Genomic DNA, 22271 nt, shown 5'->3' with positions numbered 1-22271 from the left:
CAGGAACTGCTGGAGTCTCCCCCCGACAGGTGTTGGATGGTCGGGGGGCAGTGACAGAGAGTCACTGTTTGTTGGTGGCGGAGGAACGGGAGTTGTTGTTGCCTCTGCCTCTGCCCTTGGTGCTGTTGCCCCGGTATCCTCCTCTACTTTGCTTGGTGTAAGAGGATTACGCCCCACCTTTAGTGAACTGTGTTTGTTGGGACATCTGGCCTCTGGAAACACCTCTATGGCCTGAGCGACGAAAAGTGCTCCCCCGAAATTGTTGGGACTGGAGAGCCCCCATGGACTTGGCAGTCTCGGTGTCCTTCTTTATTTTTTCCAGGGTGGTATCCACCTCAGGACCAAATAACCTGTCAGGGTTTACCGGCTGGTTAAGGATGGTAGTTTGTATTTCCGGCTTAAAACCGGAGATCCTAAGCCATGCCTGACGTCTTAGCATTACACTGGTATTAATTGCCCTGGCTGCAGTGTCCGCAACATCTAGTGCACACTTAATGGAAGCGTTAGAGATGAGCTTCCCTTCCTGGATAAGCATCTCCCCTGCCTCCTTATATTGGTCTGGTAGATGCTGCAACAGGGTCTCTAGTGTGTCGTAGTGTGCCCTATCGTATCTAGCCAAGAGTGCCTGTGTGTTAGAGATACGCCAGATATTGGCCGCCTGAGCTGCTACTCTCTTTCCTGATGCCTCCAGTACTTTAGATTCTTTGTCTGGGGGAGGAGCTTCACCAGTGGTCTGCGAGTTGGCCCTTTTGCGGGCATTAGAAACTACCAGAGAGTTCAATGGCAACTGGCCTTTGATGTAGGTAGGATCGCCAGGTGCCGGCCTGTATTTTTTTTCAATTCTAGGGTTGACTACCCCTGACCGTGTGGGTTCCTTAAAAATGTCCGCAGCATGCTTAAGGACCCCCTTCAGCATTGGAAGAGTCTTTACAGTTTTTTCAGCAGTTGAGAAAGTGTCAAAGAGGAAGTCCACCTCAATAGGGTCAGCATGCATTTCCACGTCATGGTTTTTAGCTGCCCTCTCAATCAAGGCATTAAATGCCGCAGAATCCTCAGCGGGAGAGGTCTTGACGTTGTACACTTGAGGGTCAAGGGCGGTGTGCTGATCCCCTTGGTCACCTGCCACAACCCTTGAGTCCTGTTGTTCATCAGGCTCTGTGTTGGTAGGAAAATTGTATTCCTCGTCCTCTTCCCCGGCATCCTCTCCTTCAGAATAAGTGGGTGAGGGTGTCGCAATTCTTGGAGTCTGAGGAACTATTGGTTCGACCAAGACTGGTGATTCTGAAGCAGGCCTTTTGCGCTTCAGAGGAATTGTGTATGACTCCAAAGGCTGCGATGCTGTGATTTTTCTTTTGTAAAGCGTAAGCTTTCCAGTGTCGGCATCGATGAAATGCTCCGACTGCTCCTCCAGCAAGGGCGCTCGATGCTTCAAGCTCCCAGCCGGCTGAGTCAGCCTCGATACCACAGAGTCCTTGGGCACCGATCGTGGTGCGAATGCCTTCGGCGCCACCTTCGGCGGCAACGCGAAGAGGATCGGCGTCGAAGTCTTTGGCGTTGGAACAGATTGCTTCGGGGTGGAAGGTGTCTTTGGTTCCGCCGTTGAAGCCTTGTCCCTAATTCGTTTGAGGGAGTCCGAGACCTGCTTCGTAAAGGACGACCCGACAGCAGACCTCGGTCCACCAACATGGGAAGACTCGAGCGTCGATGACCTTGGCTTTTCCGTCCGAGGCGTAGGAGCATCCTTTTTAGGGGTGCTACGATCTCTGTCCATGGCAGCAGACGTCGACGGTTTCGGATCGGCGGCCTGGACTACTGGCTTCTGGGCCCCAGTCTTCGGCTCAACGCCCTTGCTTGACTTCGGCTCTACGCCCTTTTTGGACTTCGGCTCGACGTCCTTGCTTGACTCCGACCCGACGCCCTTTTTGGACTTCGGCTCGACGTCCTTGGCCATTTTCGGCACGACGCCTTTGCCCGACTTGACCGGGTTGACTGCTTTCTTAGGGTTCGATTGCCCCCACACCTCGGAAGATGACGGTGTTGATGGGGAAGCAGACGTCTTCGGTTTCGATGGCGCCTCAACCTCTTGTTTTTGTCGACACCGATGGTTTCACTTTCGGTTTCGACAATGGCGGCTCCGCCGAAGTGCCCGTAGCCGGGCCGGAAGGCGGGGCCGTGGATGCAGGTATAAGTCTTGGGTAAGGCCGTGTGGCGATCCCTCGACCTGAGCCTTTGAAATTGTTCGAACGGGGCATAGCTCTTCCTCTGAGCTATCTTCCACGGCCCCATAGGCCTCATTGTTATCTCCTACCTCGTCGACGACTTCTTCTACGTCTTGGCCTTCGACAACCGCTTCTTAGTCGTATTCGATGTCCACCGTTGGAGGTGAAATCTGCATCTGAACCTCTTGTTCGTCTGCTTCTTCATCGTCGAAGATGTCCACCGGTGCCGGGGCCGAGCGCCGGGCCTCAAGGCGCGCCATGCGCCGAAGCCGAATCGTCTTCTTCGAACGAAACCTGGAACAAGCCATACAGTTGGCTTCGTCGTGGTCCGGCGACAGGCACTTGTTGCACACCGGGTGGACGTCAATGTGGGGATACTTAGATCCACACACGGGACAGTTCTTGAACGGGCTCCGTTCCATGCCGTCGAAAGTCTTGCTGCGTCGACTGGGCCTCGATCACCGAAGGGTCACCCGACTCCCTGGATATCCGACTCGAACTGAGTCGGAACAGAACCGGGCACCGAACGCAAACAATACCGACGGTTCGAAAAAGGCCTTCGGGCCTCGAAAAAGTTTACAATGATTCCGAACTGGAGATAACGAAATTACATCCGAACCCAATGGCGGAAAAAAACAATCTGAGGATGGAGTCGATGACCATGCGCACTGTAGTCCAGGGGAGGAGCCACCTATCTCGTGATACTTCGAAGACTCTTCCAGGACAAGAATGTGCAATCATCCGGACCCAACACTAGGCGGCGATCTATGCTATAGATATGAATTCAGCAGCCCACATGCCTCGAACGTGGCTCATACTCTTTATAGATTACTACTTTCAACGCCTCCCTAAACATACATGCTGAGGTCACCAACCATTGATAGGTTACCAACACCTCAAAGGAGGTGGTAACCCAATTACAAATGTGAACAGATCCAAAAGTAACTACTTCCTCTTTGTGAATATTGACAAAAACATTTTTAGCAGTAGGTCAGTCATTGGAACCACTTCTAACTCCTAGAAAAAATTGTGAAACTTTGCATTAATTTTTTTTTTTTTAAGGGATACAGTTTGCTTTTAAAGAAAACAGGCTGCATTTAAAATCTTAAAAAATAATTGCTTTTTTTAAAAAGTAATCTAAGACATGGTTGGTTGACCCATGCAGACCACCAATCTCATAATGCAGAGAATAATAGTGGGTTGCAATTTGAGACCTACCTCATTAATATTCATGAGGTAGATCGAATTCTGACCTATTTTGAATCGATACTTTGCAGACTGAGGTATTACTAAACAGGTCTGTTCACAAAATACCAATGCATTCGGTAAAAGTCAGTGTGTAAACTGTGACCACTGCTGCCAAATCCATTCTTTATATAGTTTTCAGTTTTGTGGCAGCTGTTAGGCACAGTTTAGACATGTACGTGGCAAGAAGATAATGCCAAGTTCCAGCAATCACTTTGAGGGCTGCACTTTAGAACGGATGACGTTTATGTACAAATTAGTCTAGAGTGAATCAGGGTTCAATGTAAAAAGTACTGTGGCTGAGACACAAACCATAATGTTCATAGATCTGCCAGGAGGCACCTAATTGGCTTTAGCCAACAGAACTGCAACCGTGGCTTGGCGTGGCTGTATTGAACAATTCTCTTGCCCTTCATGTTTGGAGCTAGCATTCTGCTTTTCAGGCTGCAGGTTTGCGGTTGAACTCAATAATAATTACCGCTGACATACAAGAACATATGCTGCACTGTCATGTAAAAGAATGAACACCAAAGTAGTACACATTTGGCTGGGCGTGCCAGGCGTTCTTGGGCAGTGCAACCGATCACCCACTATGGTTAAATGGCAAAGATGAGATTAGGTCTGAGCTCCTGGCTCCATGGCCAACAATGTATCTCTTCTCAGCCTCATGGCATTCGTGTAACAGAGCCCTGGTATTCCACGCCTTTGCTTGCTTCAAAAGAAGACTGCCAGTGAGTGGAGGTCACATACCTTCCATCTGTTTCTGCTGAATGCTGCTCAGCCTCTCCCGTGCAGACCGATGTCCTTCCAACGCTGCCTTCTCATAATGCTTAATTGCTTCGGGCACATTCAAATCCACTCCAAATCCACTCTCGTAGCACACACCCAAGTGGAACCTGCTCTGGGCATCCTGAAAAAACAGAAACATGCATCTGAATTTACATTCTTTTGTTCCATGCCTGACGGAAGCCTGGATCTCAGCTCCCAGACCTGTGCCTGCTATACCAGGAATGTTTACACTGGATCCAGTGCTGAGCCTCTTCTGCGTGTGAAGGAAGTTGGAACTGACTGTGGAAAGGGGTACGGGGCAGAGAGGAGGGTGTACCATGGGGAAGGGGCAAGGAGAGGATGGGAGGAAGTTTGTGACAGTTGTATGGACTTGAGTGAGACCTAGAGTAGTTTCCAGTAGGTGACATTAGTTCAAGCACACACAAGGAGATGATGGACGGAGCGCTGAAACTTTTCAGACACTCACCCCCAGTCACAGATCTGGGTTGAATCCATCATCGTTCTTTAGTTTACTTTGCCACCCCAGTTCAGACACAGCTATATGCAAATCAGTCTTGACCATGTGCCTCATGGGAACAGTCAAGCCCGAACTGCCAAGCTATGCCTTCCCTGGACCGGAAACAAGCATCCTGGGATCGGTATCGGGATAACAGCCCTCATCAGCCAGGCTAGCCTGAATCCAGTGGCAAAGTGAGCAAGGGGCCCCCGGCTGGGCATACCCTGCCAACTCAGGGTGAACAAAACAAACACAAGGAGATGATGGACGGAGCGCTCAGAGTCCGGTCCAGGGAAGACATGGCTTGGCATTTCGGGCTGGACTGTTCCCATGAGGCACAGGGTCAGGACTGATTTGCATATAGCTGTGTCTGAACTGGGGTGGTGAAGTGAGCTAAAGAACGACGATAGATTCAACCCAGATCTGTGACTGGGGGAAGAGTGTCTGAAAGGTTTCAGCGCTCCGTCCATCATCTTGTGTTTGATTAGTTCAAGCACCCCATCACTTTGTTTCTCACTCCCTCCCACCCCCAGGTGGTCCATCCAGGCCATTGGTAAATGAGCAACATGAGATAGTCATAAAACACAAACTCTGCTCTAATGAAGTCAGAATCATCTGGGAGTCGGAGTGCATAGATGAATTTCATATGGAAGAGTGAAATGCACTATGCCAGCAAAGACAAAGGATGAACAGAGCAGCATATTCACAAACCTACAATTAACAAAGAAATGTCAGTGTGGGTAAAGCAGGGTACCAAGAAGGAAATCTCTGTTGCAGGAGGAAAAAGATACAGTGTGACCATGGCATTTTTTCCTGCTGCTATTTTTCAAATAACCTTAGTGACCGGGGAGTACCTTGTAGGACATATGATAATGCACAATCCTCCCACAGTTTACTGCAATGTTTCTGACATTTCTGTATGCTTTGCGTCTCAGTACTATTGCAAGTAGGCATCAGACGGCATGTTAGCATCATATAAAACACCCAGAGAAACAAATCAAGGGTAACTGATAGTTCCCATTTAATACATTAGCAACTTCCAGCGATATACAACACGCCAACACAACAAGAAAGCAATTACCCCACTCTCGGCTGCTTTACGAAGGTACTGGACAGCTTTCTGAGGATCCATGCGGGAATCTTTGGTGTAAAACACTCCTAGGTAAGCTTGTGCCTGGAATGCAAGCAGAAAAAACAGGAATATCAAAGACTGAAAACAAATAACGCGGAAAGCACTAGTGTAAAAACAATATATATTTTCTGGGAGCAGTTTACCTCCTTCAGCCCTGCTTCAGCTGCCTGCTCCAGCATCTTGAGGGCTTGCTGACGCTCTTCAGCCTCCACACCAACCTTGTGGTGTAACAGATATCTGGCATAACGATACTGTGCCATGCGATGACCGTTAATTGCTGCAAGGTGGTAATATACTGCGGCCTAAAGGGGAAATGAAAATAAAAGTGCTTAACGTTATATTCCACCCCACCACACCTCCAGCCCCACTCCACCAAAAGAAAGGTACACCAACGGAAGGCTTGATATGAGCAGAGAAAGGTGCAACTGAAGAAGGGGGTGACTTTACACAGTCTGAACAAGGAAGGGGCAACAAAAGAGAACACTGCAAAAACAAACAGGTGGAAAGGACTGCAAACAGTGCTAGGTGAGTTTAGGCAGGGCTATCAAAGCATGATGGAGCAGAATATGGGCACCTGCAAGAAGGGCTAGAACAGGAGGACCGATGGCGAAAGCAAGTCTCGAGGAGAGGAAAAGACTGGAAACAAGGCGGGTGCAAGAGAAACGGGAGACTGCAAATAACGAAGAAGTATGGAAGGTGGGGATGACAAACAGTGCGGACTCACAGAATGACCCGTGGAACAGAACAAGGTGCAAAAGCAGATATGGCTTAAGCAGAAAAGGGCAAAAAGGCAACATCTGGAGCAGAGACCGGTACAACGACAATACGATGAAGCGAAGAACAGAACAACTTAAAAAGTAAGGAAGGTCACAACTGCAAAAAGGTAGAAAATCTCCAAAACATGGTGAGGGAACAGAAGGACTGAAAAAGGTACCTTCTCCAAGTCTTTGCACACTCCATACCCGTGCTCATAGCACACCCCTGCGTTGTACTGTGCCTTGCTGTAGCCCCGACTGGCTGCGGCTTGGAAGCAGGTAACAGCGGTGCTATAATCCCCATTTTCCCGGACACTGCTGATACCTGCAAAGATATTGAGAGACTGAAAACTAAGGCAACAAAGATCTAAATATCATTACCATAGTGACACTTCCCTTCCTCCTTGTGAGAAATGGGAGCTCAGGAGAGACAGCACATGAGTTAGAGAGCAGAGAAGTAAGAAAAAGTACAGGAGGAGGGCCGCTGGTATGAAACGATATGTCCTCTGCACACAAGTTTAGTCATACACGACAACATTTTGTGCTGCCGCCCTGAATTTCAGAGACCACTGGGCACTTGCAAAACCAAAGCACATGCCAGGGTTTCTTTTCAGCTTCAAGAGAACACACCATTACAGAGAAGAATCAGGTTTTAATACATACAAGATGCTTCAAGAAGTATTTTCTGGGTTTTTTCTTGCCAATCACAATCACATTCTTCCATTCATGTCCAATATGTCCTTACTGGTACACCTCTACGCGTTTCAGGAATATAAACTGTGCCCCTTCATCAGGAGGTAATATTTTATTACACAAGTAAAAACAATCAGACATACTTTACTACATTAGAATCCGAGCAGAGTCATGAATATGCTACTTACCAGTATGCATCTGTTCTTGGCATGTAGGGCTGCTAACATTCATATCTATTGCATAGATCGCCGCCTAGTGTTGGGTCCGGATGATTGCACATTGTTGTCCTGGAAGAGTCTTCGAAGTATCACGAGATAGGTGGCTCCTCCCCTGGACTACAGTGCGCATGGGCATCGACTCCATCCCCAGATTGTTTTTAGCCATTGCGGCAAAGATGGAGTATGACAGTGTTAAAGATGTCCATGCTAATGATTGAATGCAAGAAGCAATCTGCAGCTGCTACAGGCGCCGGGGAGGAGGGTGGGCGATATGAATGTTAGCAGCCCTACATGCCAAGAACAGATGCATACTGGTAAGTAGCATATTCAGTTCGAGGCATGTGGGCTGCTAAATTCATATCTATTGCATAGAATACATAGCAGTCCCTCCATTAACGGCGGCCGTTCGTGCCAGCTGCCATCACTGCTCCATGACGTCGAGCTTCACTGCCCCATCGACGTCGAGGCACCCCACCGACGTCGAGGCACCCTACCGACGTCGAGGCACTCCACCGACGTCGAGGCACTCCACCGACGTCGAGGCACTCCACCGACGTCGAGGCACTCCACCGACGTCGAGGCACTCCACCGACGTCGAGGCACTCCACCGACGTCGAGGCACTCCACCGACGTCGAGGTACTCCATCGACGTCGAGGTACTCCATCGACGTCGAGGTACTCCATCGACGTCGAGGCACTCCATCGACGTCGAGGCACTCCATCGACGTCGAGGCATCTCTACGACGCCGAGGCATCTCCACGGCGCACTGTTGTTCCGACTTGGCCAGTCGTCTAGGTAAGGGTAGACATGTATGTTCTGTCTCCTGAGGTGCGCCGCCACGGTCGCCAGACACTTTGTGAACACTCTGGGGGCAGTGGTCACTCCGAAGGGTAGGACCTTGAACTGGTAATGCCTGTTCTGTATGGTAAACCGGAGGTACTTCCTGTGGGATGGGTGGAGTGGTATGTGAAAATAAGCATCCTTGAGGTCCAAGGTTGCGAGGAAGTCTCCCTGGTTTAGTAGTGGAAGAACCTGTTGTAGCGTCAACATGTGAAAATGTTCTGAGAGTATGTATGATTGAGGAGGCGTAGGTCCAGAATGGGCCTGAGTGAGCCGTCCTTCTTTGGTATTAAGAAGTACAGGGAATAAACCCCTGTGCCTTCGTCTTCCACTGGCACGAGCTCTATTGCTCCTTTTTGGAGCATTACGAGAACCTCCTGCTGCAACAAGTGCAAGTGCTCTGCTGACATAGGACGTTGCCTTGGGGGTATGTTGGGGGGAGTGGACGTTAACTCCAAACAATACCCGAACTGGATAAGCTCCCTTACCCACCTGTCTGTGGTGATGTTTCTCCAGACTGGCAGGAACTGTTGGAGTCTCCCCCCGACAGGTGTTGGATGGTCGGGGGGCAGTGACAGGGAGTCACTGTTTGTTGGCAGCAGAGGAGCGGGAAGTATTGTTGCCTCTGCCTCTGCCCTTGGCGCTGTTTCCTCTGTAACCACCTCTATTCTGTTTGGGGTAAGAGGCCTGGGCGCCTCCTCTATGGAAACTTGTCTGCTGTGCCAAGTGCCCTCTGGCAACACCTCTTGTACCTGAGCGACGAAAAGTGTTGCCCCTGTATTGCTGAGACTGAAGTGCACCCATGGACTTAGCCGTCTCAGTGTCTTTTTTAATCTTCTCAAGGGTGGTGTCAACCTCCGGGCCAAACAGTCTGTCTGGATTGACGGGTTGGTTGAGGATAGTTGTTTGGATCTCGGGCTTGAACCATGAGATGCGGAGCCATGCCTGACGTCTCAACATAACACTAGTGTTCACCGCCCGTGCAGCTGTATCTGCAACATCAAGCGCACATTTAATCGCAGCATTAGAAATGAGCTTGCCCTCTTGGATCAACATTTCAGCTCCTTCTTTGAACTGGTCTGGAAGGTGTTGCAAAAGCTGTTCCAAGGTGTCATAATGCGCCCTATCATATCTAGCCAACAGGGCTTGTGTATTGGATATGCGCCATATGTTTGCTGCCTGTGCTGCCACCCTTTTGCCCCCTGCCTCTAGCACTTTAGACTCTTTGTCCGGGGGAGGAGCTTCACCCGTCGTCTGTGAATTCGCCCTCTTGCGGGCATTGGAGACGACCAAAGAGTCTAGAGGCAACTGGCCTCGTATATAAGCAGGGTCCCCAGGTGCCGGTCTGTATTTCTTTTCTATACGCGGGTTGACCACCCGTGCCCTGGTGGGTTCCTTGAAAATGTCAGTGGCATGTTTGAGAACCCCTTTAAGCATTGGCAGTGTTTTAACAATCTTTTCCGATGCAGAGAATGTATCAAACAAAAAGTCAACTTCCACAGGGTCGGCATGCATCTCCACTTTGTGATTGGCAGCCGCCCGTTCAATTAAGGCATTAAATGCCGCTGAGTCTTCAGTAGGAGAAGTTTTTATTCCATAAAGCTGTGGGTCACCAACCACCTGTCAGTCACCCTGGTCACCAGTGTCTATCCATGAGTCCTGCTGCTCATCAGGGTCATTATTGGCCGGGAAGTTATACTCATCATTATGTTCATTTCCATCCCCATCTGAGTAAGTGGGTGAAGGTGTTGGACTCCTCCTAGGCTGTTGAGGAACGGGTTCCACAAGCTCTGGAGTATCCGGTGCAGGCCTTTTCTTTTTTAGAGGGATTACATAGGAGTCCACCGGCTGGGATGTAATTTTCCTCTTGTATAGCATTAATTTGCCTGTGTCGGCGTCGATAAAATGCTCCGAATCGTCGTCCTGCGAAAGTGGTCGAGCAGAGCTACCAGCACGCTGAGTGTGCCGCAGCCCCTCCGAGTCATCGGGCACCGTATGCGGTGCGAAAGCCTTCGGCGCCACCTTCGGCGGCAGAGTATAGAGGATTGGCGTTGAAGTTTTCTTCGGCGGAACAGCCGCCGTCGGTACCGAGGGCGTTTTCGGCTCCGACGTCTTGTCCCGTATCCTCTTCAGGGAGTCCGCGATCTGCTTAGTAAAAGAAGCGGACGGCTTTGTCGATCCGACCGAGGGCCTCGATCCACCACCAGGTGATGATCCGAGCGTCGACGACTTCTGTTTGGGCGCGGACACACCCTCGACAGCAAGGGCCCGGTCCCCTGTTTTGCCCTTCGGCGTCGACGCCGCCGGCTTCGGATCGGCAGATTTTTCCCTTTGCGTCGTGGTTGCAGACTTCGGCTCGGCGGCCTTCGCCGACGCCACGTCGACTGGCCGTTTGCCTGTAGGCGCGGTAGTCTTGGGTGAAGGTTTCTCGACAAGTCTTCTTAGACGCCGACTCCACGACCTTACTCGACACATGCTCGACGACCTTCTTCGAGCCGGCCTCCTTGGCCCCTCTGGGTGCCTTTTCGTGTTCGACTGCCTTTTTCGGCATCGAAGCCTCCGAAGACGACGGTTTCGAAGTTGTCTCTGCCGCCTTCGGTTTCGATGGTGTGTCGGCCATCTTAGAAGAAGTCGAAGCCGATGGTTTCGGTTTAGTTTTCTGTAATGGAGGCTCCGCCGAAATGTCTGTAGCCGGGCCAGAAGGCGGGGCCGAGGACTTAGGTTGAGGGTCGTGGGTAAGGCCGAGTGGCGATCCCGTGACCTGAGCCTTAGTTATTGTACGGACGGGGCATAGCTCTTCCTCCGAGCTATCTTCCGCGGCCCCATAAACTTCCTCGTCGTCCCCTACCTCCTCGACGTATTCGTCTAGGTCCAGGCCCTCGACGGCTTCTCCGTAGTCGGCCTCGACCTCCGCCGACGGAGGCGAGATCTGAAGCTGAAGCTCTTGCTCGTCTGCTTCGGGGTCGTTGAAGATGTCCACAGGTGCCGGTGCCGATCGCTGGGCCTCGAGGCGCGCCACGCGCCGAATCTTGAGCGTCTTCTTCGACCGGAACTTCAAACAGGCCACACAGTTGGCCTCGTTGTGGTCCGGCGACAGGCACTTGTTGCATACAGGATGCACGTCGATGTGTGGGTACTTCGAACCGTACACGGGACACTTTTTGAACGGACTTCGTTCCATTGTAGTTTCGTCGGGGTCTTGCTGCGTCGACAGGGCCTCGATGACCGAAGAGTCAGCCGACTCTCCAGATATCCGACTCGAAGAGTTGGAACTAACACGAGACCGAACGCGAACAATACCGACGAGGTACCGAAGGCCTTTTGGCCTTAAAGAAATTGTTTCATCGATTCCGAACAGGAGACGTCGAAATCACATCCGAACCCAATGGCGGAAAAAAACAAACAATCTGGGGATGGAGTCGATGCTCATGCGCACTGTAGTCCAGGGGAGGAGCCACCTATCTCGTGATACTTCGAAGACTCTTCCAGGACAACAATGTGCAATCATCCGGACCCAACACTAGGCGGCGATCTATGCAATAGATATGAATTTAGCAGCCCACATGCCTCGAACCCATTATTACAAATTATTCCTAAAACTCATTGATACCGGTCCAAATACCAGATTTTGACAATCTTTTAAGATGCATCTATCATTCAACACAAGTGGCAGTAGCCATTATGCATGCATACCATCGGGGAATGTTTAACCTTCTATTCCAGTGATTTCGGGAAGCAGAGTGGTACAAATAAAGAACTTAGAAAGTAGAGTGAAATGCAAGTAACTGAGCTGGAGGATTAGTCCAGTAGGACTGACATGGACCATGCGCGCTGGACCGCAAAGCAGCCTTTGTGCTCAAAAGGGAATACGTCCAACACCCAAGTGACACTGGATTCCTGAAAGATCTCAGCCTTATACAAGCTTAATGAGTGTGCAAAAGTTTAATGGCTGTTTCAAGAACATCATATAGTATAAATGGCATTATTTTGTAAACTGATTGCTTTACAGACACAACTATTTTGTTCGACTCCAGCAAAGTACTACTCAGAGTGTCACACCTAAGGTCACAGAGAACATTGAAATGTCACACATACAACACTGAAAATTTGTCGGCTATGATGTGTGAATTGAACGCATACCTACACAAAGCGGTATTTTACATCGCGGTTTTGACACCGACTTGCGTTGGAGGGCGCTGGACTTCGGAATAGTGTGAATTACTATTCCATCTCCAGTTTACGTACAGTAGGGAAGATGTTGAAATTGTAATTCACACTATTCCTTAGTCTAGAGCGCCCTCCAGTGCAAGTCGACGTAATGACTTGCGTTGTTAAAACCACGATGTAACCATTACGCGTTGTAATGGTTGCGTGGAAAAGGATGTTTCCCGTGTGAATTAGCAAGGAAGAATACTAGCCCATCAGTTCACCCACCTGGGATTCTGTACAGCTCTGACAAATGATTTTCAGGATATCCACTGCAATTATTATGTAATTTTTTATGCCAGGGACACTCTTCTCGCCCTCCTCCTCCCCAATGAAGATCTTTCCAAACACGTCTAGAACAACAATTCAAGGGTCAGCCACCCTCTTGATTAAAACTTACCAATGATGTTGAGGACTACAGAGGTGCTGTTCAGGGAGGTCTCCTGAAGCTGGGAAGCGGCATCCTCCAGTGACACTCCAAGCCTGCTCTCTCCCTGCGAAGAGAGAGAAAATCCCTAGCTAACTTTATTGAGTGATTGCTCAGGGAGATTCAAACGCGCTCCAAGTTTCCACAGTCTCTTTAGCATTTACACACAATCAAATAATTCTCCTGGTGCTTAAACTTATGGGGGCCTAGTTACAAACTTCATTTTGCAGTATGTAATGCAGTATTACATTAGTACTACTCACACACTACAAAAAGTTATTCACAAACTTACAGACAGAGCCTACCGCTTAAAGATGGAGACCTCTCCTATCTTTTCAGTGTGTAGATCTCTGCATACATAGGTATGCGAATTAGTAGTAACTGTGTCAATTTGTAGTAAATGTGGGAGGAACAAAGGCTAGTGACTCAGAAATGGGGAATATTTACTCTTAAATGTGAGGTATTTTTGAAAAAATTTAATGAGGGGGTGTAGGAAGGTTGATCCCTGACTATGGTTGCCCCCAACTTTTTGCCTGGTGTTTTGCTGGTTTTCTGACTTAGTTGACCTGGGGCCCTGCTATTCAGGACCCCAGGCCTACTGCTCTCTCTGTAAAATGGATTCCATGTACCTTAGGTACATATCTAAATTGGATACTGAGCCACCTTATCAGTCCCTGTACAGTGTACCTTAGGTACCCAGGGCATAGGTGTACCCAGGGCCTACCAGGGGCTGCAGCATGTATTATGCCACCCCTGGCTGGCCATCCAAATCTGACACAACTGGCTGCTTGACAGCTGGGGCAAGGTGGTGTAATCACCCTTTGCTGTAGATATAGTATACCTATATCTAACCCTAAAATGGACACACAGATCTCCTATCAGTCACTCCTATGGCAGGCCTTACCAATCCTGAAGGCAGAGTGCTTGGAATCGTGTGAGATGGTGCTCTGGCATGAGCTGAGCCTGTCTGCGGCTTTCGGGATCCATCCCTTAGCCGTTTCCATGATATCGCATACCATATACTCTTAAGTGCATTATAATCCTCGCGGTTATGTGCCAACTCTGGTATCGCTTTATCAAAACATGTCGAGTAAGGTGTCATACGAATTGGAATACTAACCCCTCGCCAATTCTGGCGACGGGGTTAGCATTCCACCCTTCTAGAGGGACACGACATGCCTGTAACCTATAACCCGGTTAAAAGTCAGACAGAGCCTTAGCATCCACAAAATGGATGCTGCCACCGAGACACAAGTCTGCCCTCCTGCTGCTGGGAGTCCTCCCAGAGCAGGAGATAAGGACAAAGGGTTTCCTGCCAGGGGCGGTGCCAGCACCGTCCCAGACAGGGTTTTGTGTATTGTAGGTAGGCAGGGCTTTAGAGGAAGGTGACTGCACGTGGCACCCCGGTGCTCACTGTGCATAGGCTGGCTGGAACCAGTTCCAGGGTCACTCCAGACCCTGTGCTGGGGAAAAGCCCGCCAAGGAAGTGGGTGTAACCACCCCCCTCCTAGTCCCACCCATAGGGCAGGACTTAGTCGCGTGCCAGCCCCTTTTTACAGGATAAAGGTAGAGACTGGCCCCCTTCCAAATCAGATCATCTTTGAATCCTGAAACTACTTTCTGCGAAAGGAACTCAAGACTTCTTCCTAAGATTTCTCCCTTGTGACTAAGGAGTAGTCACCCTGCATCCGCAGGCACCATCTAAGAACACTGCGGTCTGCTGTAAGTCCTTCCTCCGGAATCCGACTGCCCAGCTCGACGAGAACCGGCTTCCCTGGCACCTCTGACCTCTACCCACCTCTACAGCCCAGCTGAGAACCGTGGGTGCGACGAGACCTCAAGGGACCGGCCATCTGCAAGACTGCACGACTTCTTTCCAGCAAGCCCGCCGAGTAATCTACTGGTGAGTGCTTTGGGGTCCGAGAAGCCCCGACTCTGAGCAGCTCCAGCTCCGAAGTGCAGCCCCCCAGCATCTCCACGATCTGCGTGGGGCCCTTCTGCTTTCCGCTGCTCACCGCGTTGTTTGGCTACTAGCCCGTTGGCTTGTGGCCTTCCTGACGACGCCCGACGACATTTCTGCTGCTGGTCTGGTTGCTCCAGACTGGCCCTTGCTCCCTCCCAGAAGAGGAGCACCCTGGACCCTCCTGGTCCACTCAAGACGCCATTTTGAGTCCACCGCGTGGGCTTGAATTAGCCAAGGCTTGTTGCCCAATCCTGGGTAACTTCGACGCCAACGACTTCATCCTTCGTGGGACAGCTCGCACCTCCATCCTGGTCGCCGACAACGCCTCCTGGTCCGAGAGACTGCAGAGCCCAGCAGCGCCCACTCACCTGACTGCGGTGACTTCGCCCGGTGCCATCCTGGTGCCCACTTAATCACTGGCTAGTGATTCAAGAACTTGGTCCCCTCTGCTTTCAGGTTTTCTTCTTCCTTGATCCAGGCTTGGATCCATCGAACTTTCCTTCACTGGTCGCCTGCCAGCAACTTCTTCCTTCCAGGCTCCTGGTCCGGCAACGAGATCCCCGACGTCTTTTCAGACCTATGCAGCTGCAGCCCCTGGGCTAGGTAACTTCGGCACTCCGGTGTCCCAGCATAGCCTCACTATCCAAGGGTCAGGATCCACTGTCATTTTCTCCCTACCAGGTCGGGTTCGCCCGTGAACACTAACTTTGTGAATTCTAGCTTCCATAGACTTTGTCCCGCATCCCGCGTGAGAGTGCACACTCTGCACCCGAGTCCCCTGGGCCTCCTAGTAGTAATCTAACGATTCCCTAGTCCAGTCCTAGCGATCCCAAAGCCTATTAGAACTGTTACTTACCTGCTAGTAATTCGCATTCCACTTTTAGCGTATATGGTTTTTCGTGCCCCTCGGGCATTTGTGTAACGTGCTAACTTAAAAGTATTTTCGTAAGAGTTTTGTTGTGTGCTTAGCACCCTGTCCTCATAAAGAGTACAGGGTTGTTGTGATTCTAATAAATACATTGTTTATTTTCATAACACTTGTGTGGTGTCCTTTCACTGGGTGTTCAAGGGGTAATGTGATGGTAAAACAGCTGGCTTAACACGCCCTCTAGAGTCTTAGCCTTAGACTGCTCGTATCCATGCTACTAGGATAGCTGGTCTATAAGGTTGACTTACAACCAATCATCAATAAGGGTTATTTGGACTGATATATAGTGATCACTAGAATAGTGAGCACTGCACATCAGGCCAACTTCTCACATTGGTGAGCAGCGGTTGGGATTTGAGCTTGCTGTTGTTTTACCACACATGCCCTAAGAATATCTTGTGAAAGATCACATAAGTACTAAAGGTACATATAACTTAGCTTAGAATACTCTGAGTTCTACTGAACCAGCTGTTGTAGCTCCTAGGGCCTAGCACACCCTAAACTACAACTCTAGCAAGGGATCAGTAGGCAAACATATAGTGTAGGTAAGTGCACCACTTACACCTCACTAGAAAAGCATGTCGACTCAGGGGGACTCTACTGAGACTCCCCTGGTCAGTGTTGACCCTCCACAGGTCACTTCAAGATATGCAGCTCTCAATTTTCAGGAGATGAGGCAACTCTGTGTCTCCAGGAAACTGAAGCAGGGGTCTAACCCCACCATTCCCTTTCTGATAGGTCTCTTAGAGACATATGATGCCAGAAAGCTCTCTCAGTTACATGAGAGCATGCCAGCCTTAGAGGGAACCTCTGGGGATCCAGACCTCCCCAACACTGATTCAGCAGTTGAGGAGGAGGATCAGGAGGTACTCTCTGGGGATGAGGTAGACAAAGGTCTTGAGGTAGTCAGAAGGCTAACTAGGACCAACTTAGACTTACTTGGGCTAGGATCTGGGGGCCCCCCAGTACTAACCCGAAGTGGGCCTAACCTTGGAGTTAGGAGAGATAGATCTCTTTCTAGGGACTCCAATAGATCTCTGCACTCTAATGCCTCTTCTCAGGGGAGAAGGAATCCTCCACAGAGGAGATTTACTTCCCCTCAGAGAAAGGAGCATGAAGCTAGGATGAGACAAGCTGAACTGAGGATTGAAAGGGAAGAAATTGCCCTGGCCAAAGAGAAGCTTGCCCTGGCAAGAGAGCAGCAGATGAGTGGGCTAGCTCCCACTGGTGGCAGCAATCTCCCAAGAGATAGAGAGAAGGGTTTAGATACTAAACACCTGACTAAAATAGTGCCCCCCTTTAAGCAAGGGGATGACATCCAGAAATGGATGGCTGCTCTGGAGAGGGCCTGCACTGTGCAGTGCATTCCCCAGAGTCAGTGGGCAGCTATACTGTGGCTCTCCTTTGATGGTAAAGGTAGAGATAAGCTCCTCACTACAAGAGTGGAGGATGCTAATGATTACCAGGTCCTGAAAAATGCACTAGTTGATGGGTTTGGCTTAACCACTGAGCAGTACAGGTTGCTGTTCAGAGACACCCAGAAAACTCAGTCTCAGGACTGGTCTGACTTTGTTGATTGTGCCACTAAGGCTTTGGAAGGCTGGCTACTGGGTAGTAAGGTTACTGATTTCAAGGGATTGTATAATCTAATTATGAGAGAGCAAGTCTTAAATAATTGTCAGAACCAGTTATTACACCAGCACCTGGTAGACTCTGATCTGACCTCTCCACAAGAATTGGGTAAGAGGGCAGACAAATGGGTCAGAACCAGGATTAGGCCCAAGAACCAAGGTGGTGACCAGAAAAAGGAATCAACCAAGCCTCAAGAGAAGGGTGGGAATAAATCTACAGATCAAACCACATCAGGGCCCCAAAGATCCTCTGAGGGGGGTGGGTCCCAGAATCCTTCCAACAACCAGAAGAAACCTTATTGTTATCCCTGTAAACAGGTGGGTCATTTAAAAACTGACAGCAGTTGCCCCAAGAATAACAATAAGGAAAACATACCCCCAAGTAACATTCCCAAACCTCCTGTTACTACTAGTAGTAATCCCCCAGGTGGTGGGAGTGCCCCCAAGAATTTGGGTGCATTTACTTTGGGAGTTCCTGGGGACTCTGGCCTAACCAGGTCCCCAAACTTAGATACTCTTGCCTGTGAGACTGGCATGGGGTTTGCCAACTTCACAACTTGTCCCAACACTTTGGGCAAGTACAGACAGGAGCCCCTCATCAATGGTATAAAAGTTGAGGCCTATAGAGATACAGGGGCTAGCATCACTATGGTGACTGAGAGTCTAGTCCCCTCAAGGCAACTTTTACCTGGTGCCACATACCAGGTGGTAAACATTGATGGAGTGAAGAAAACTCATCCCATGGCATTAGTAAATCTCAGCTGGGGAAGTGTCACTGGCCCCAAGAGAGTGGCAGTGACATCCAACTTGCCTGTAGATTGCCTACTGGGGAATGATTTAGAGACCTCAGCCTGGGCTGAGGTAGAGCAAGAAACCCATTCTAGAATGGTAAACCCCCATGGTAAGGTTAGTGGGGCAGTGTTAGCCACAGCCCCAGTCCAAGATGTCCTCCCTGAACAGGTCAGGAGGGCTGTGCCAGTCACAGCCCAATCTCAGACAACTTCCTTCCCAGAACAGGTTGTCAAGGCTGTCATGGTAACAGTCCACACCCAAACTGAGCCCCCTCCTGAAAAGGTTGGGAGAGTTGTGATGGCCACAGCTCAAACTCAGACAGATGACAGTGTTGTGAAGCCTGAAACTATGGATCACTCCACTCAGACAGAGAGTATTGAGGAGGAAGAGAAATCTCCCTCCCACCAGACTTTAGGAAAGGATCAGCCTCCTCAGGGAACTGATCTGACCCCTTGTGAAGAAACTGCCACAGAGGTAGTCAGGCCTAGCCTGGCAGAACCCCTGATGTCAGTGGACCCTTCCAAGGTGGGACCCAGTCTGGAGCAGGTAACCTGCCCCTCTCTACCCTGCCTCCGTCAGCCCAGGGCTGTAGAGGTCAGGGAGGCCAGTGTTGGACCCCAAAGGGCCCCCTGTCCAAAAGAATTTCCCAATCAGCAGATTAAGGGCACTGAAGCTAGTAGTCCTAGCCAAGTGAAAATAAAACATACTCCTGAGGGATCCCCCTTAAAATTAGTTAGGGACCTCCCACAGATGGACACTGTTGGGCACAGCCAAACTTGGGACCTGAGGGCCCCAGACCTGACCTGTCCCTCCAGTAAGCCAAACAGAGGGACCCAACCTCCAGCTGTAGGTAGCCAGAGGTTGACCCTGAGAGCCCAAAACAACTCAGTCTTGGAAAGAAAGGCCTATATGGTGGAAAATGATTGGAGGAAGCTGAGCCCAAAATTAGTGGAGCCTCACTTCAGTACTCCATTTCAGCCCCAGCCTTTTTCTTTGAGAAAACACACCACAGGTAGAGATTCCCTATGGTGGAGACCCTCAGACACCCTTAGGGTGAGGGATTGCTTAGTGGACCATGACATAGGGGGTAACCATGCCAGTGCTGGTACTTCCTTAAATGGCCACTTAGGCAATATAGGCTTACCTGGACAAGGATAGCCTTATCTCCTTTCGTTTGGGGGGGGGTTATGTAGGAAGGTTGATCCCTGACTATGGTTGCCCCCAACTTTTTGCCTGGTGTTTTGCTGGTTTTCTGACTTAGTTGACCTGGGGCCCTGCTATTCAGGACCCCAGGCCTACTGCTCTCTCTGTAAAATGGATTCCATGTACCTTAGGTACATATCTAAATTGGATACTGAGCCACCTTATCAGTCCCTGTACAGTGTACCTTAGGTACCCAGGGCATAGGTGTGCCCAGGGCCTACCAGGGGCTGCAGCATGTATTATGCCACCCCTGGCTGGCCATCCAAATCTGACACAACTGGCTGCTTGACAGCTGGGGCAAGGTGGTGTAATCACCCTTTGCTGTAGATATAGTATACCTATATCTAACCCTAAAATGGACACACAGATCTCCTATCAGTCACTCCTATGGCAGGCCTTACCAATCCTGAAGGCAGAGTGCTTGGAATCGTGTGAGATGGTGCTCTGGCATGAGCTGAGCCTGTCTGCGGCTTTCGGGATCCATCCCTTAGCCGTTTCCATGATATCGCATACCATATACTCTTAAGTGCATTATAATCCTCGCGGTTATGTGCCAACTCTGGTATCGCTTTATCAAAACATGTCGAGTAAGGTGTCATACGAATTGGAATACTAACCCCTCGCCAATTCTGGCGACGGGGTTAGCATTCCACCCTTCTAGAGGGACACGACATGCCTGTAACCTATAACCCGGTTAAAAGTCAGACAGAGCCTTAGCATCCACAAAATGGATGCTGCCACCGAGACACAAGTCTGCCCTCCTGCTGCTGGGAGTCCTCCCAGAGCAGGAGATAAGGACAAAGGGTTTCCTGCCAGGGGCGGTGCCAGCACCGTCCCAGACAGGGTTTTGTGTATTGTAGGTAGGCAGGGCTTTAGAGGAAGGTGACTGCACGTGGCACCCCGGTGCTCACTGTGCATAGGCTGGCTGGAACCAGTTCCAGGGTCACTCCAGACCCTGTGCTGGGGAAAAGCCCGCCAAGGAAGTGGGTGTAACCACCCCCCTCCTAGTCCCACCCATAGGGCAGGACTTAGTCGCGTGCCAGCCCCTTTTTACAGGATAAAGGTAGAGACTGGCCCCCTTCCAAATCAGATCATCTTTGAATCCTGAAACTACTTTCTGCGAAAGGAACTCAAGACTTCTTCCTAAGATTTCTCCCTTGTGACTAAGGAGTAGTCACCCTGCATCCGCAGGCACCATCTAAGAACACTGCGGTCTGCTGTAAGTCCTTCCTCCGGAATCCGACTGCCCAGCTCGACGAGAACCGGCTTCCCTGGCACCTCTGACCTCTACCCACCTCTACAGCCCAGCTGAGAACCGTGGGTGCGACGAGACCTCAAGGGACCGGCCATCTGCAAGACTGCACGACTTCTTTCCAGCAAGCCCGCCGAGTAATCTACTGGTGAGTGCTTTGGGGTCCGAGAAGCCCCGACTCTGAGCAGCTCCAGCTCCGAAGTGCAGCCCCCCAGCATCTCCACGATCTGCGTGGGGCCCTTCTGCTTTCCGCTGCTCACCGCGTTGTTTGGCTACTAGCCCGTTGGCTTGTGGCCTTCCTGACGACGCCCGACGACATTTCTGCTGCTGGTCTGGTTGCTCCAGACTGGCCCTTGCTCCCTCCCAGAAGAGGAGCACCCTGGACCCTCCTGGTCCACTCAAGACGCCATTTTGAGTCCACCGCGTGGGCTTGAATTAGCCAAGGCTTGTTGCCCAATCCTGGGTAACTTCGACGCCAACGACTTCATCCTTCGTGGGACAGCTCGCACCTCCATCCTGGTCGCCGACAACGCCTCCTGGTCCGAGAGACTGCAGAGCCCAGCAGCGCCCACTCACCTGACTGCGGTGACTTCGCCCGGTGCCATCCTGGTGCCCACTTAATCACTGGCTAGTGATTCAAGAACTTGGTCCCCTCTGCTTTCAGGTTTTCTTCTTCCTTGATCCAGGCTTGGATCCATCGAACTTTCCTTCACTGGTCGCCTGCCAGCAACTTCTTCCTTCCAGGCTCCTGGTCCGGCAACGAGATCCCCGACGTCTTTTCAGACCTATGCAGCTGCAGCCCCTGGGCTAGGTAACTTCGGCACTCCGGTGTCCCAGCATAGCCTCACTATCCAAGGGTCAGGATCCACTGTCATTTTCTCCCTACCAGGTCGGGTTCGCCCGTGAACACTAACTTTGTGAATTCTAGCTTCCATAGACTTTGTCCCGCATCCCGCGTGAGAGTGCACACTCTGCACCCGAGTCCCCTGGGCCTCCTAGTAGTAATCTAACGATTCCCTAGTCCAGTCCTAGCGATCCCAAAGCCTATTAGAACTGTTACTTACCTGCTAGTAATTCGCATTCCACTTTTAGCGTATATGGTTTTTCGTGCCCCTCGGGCATTTGTGTAACGTGCTAACTTAAAAGTATTTTCGTAAGAGTTTTGTTGTGTGCTTAGCACCCTGTCCTCATAAAGAGTACAGGGTTGTTGTGATTCTAATAAATACATTGTTTATTTTCATAACACGTGTGTGGTGTCCTTTCACTGGGTGTTCAAGGGGTAATGTGATGGTAAAACAGCTGGCTTAACACGCCCTCTAGAGTCTTAGCCTTAGACTGCTCGTATCCATGCTACTAGGATAGCTGGTCTATAAGGTTGACTTACAACCAATCATCAATAAGGGTTATTTGGACTGATATATAGTGATCACTAGAATAGTGAGCACTGCACATCAGGCCAACTTCTCACAGGGGGTTTAGGG

At 50.3% G+C, this 22271-nt stretch overlaps 1 protein-coding gene across 2 annotated transcripts in view; it reads right to left on the bottom strand.

Moving 5' to 3' along the window:
- DELE1 (DAP3 binding cell death enhancer 1) overlaps nt 1-22271 on the bottom strand; it is a 103860-nt gene that overhangs the window by 30069 nt on the left and 51520 nt on the right. For both annotated transcript variants that reach the window (XM_078653526.1, XM_078653527.1), the window contains exons 7-11: nt 12995-13088; nt 6816-6961; nt 6025-6183; nt 5831-5923; nt 4215-4374 (exon numbers count right to left, since the gene is read on the bottom strand). In XM_078653526.1, coding sequence (XP_078509652.1) covers nt 4215-4374; nt 5831-5923; nt 6025-6183; nt 6816-6961; nt 12995-13088 — 652 coding nt within the window. The remainder of the gene's footprint in view (nt 1-4214; nt 4375-5830; nt 5924-6024; nt 6184-6815; nt 6962-12994; nt 13089-22271) is intronic.

Source organism: Lissotriton helveticus, chromosome 7 (assembly GCF_964261635.1).
Source record: "Lissotriton helveticus chromosome 7, aLisHel1.1, whole genome shotgun sequence".
In the NCBI taxonomy this organism is placed as follows: domain Eukaryota; kingdom Metazoa; phylum Chordata; class Amphibia; order Caudata; family Salamandridae; genus Lissotriton; species Lissotriton helveticus.
This window is presented reverse-complemented; position numbering and strand designations above follow the sequence as displayed.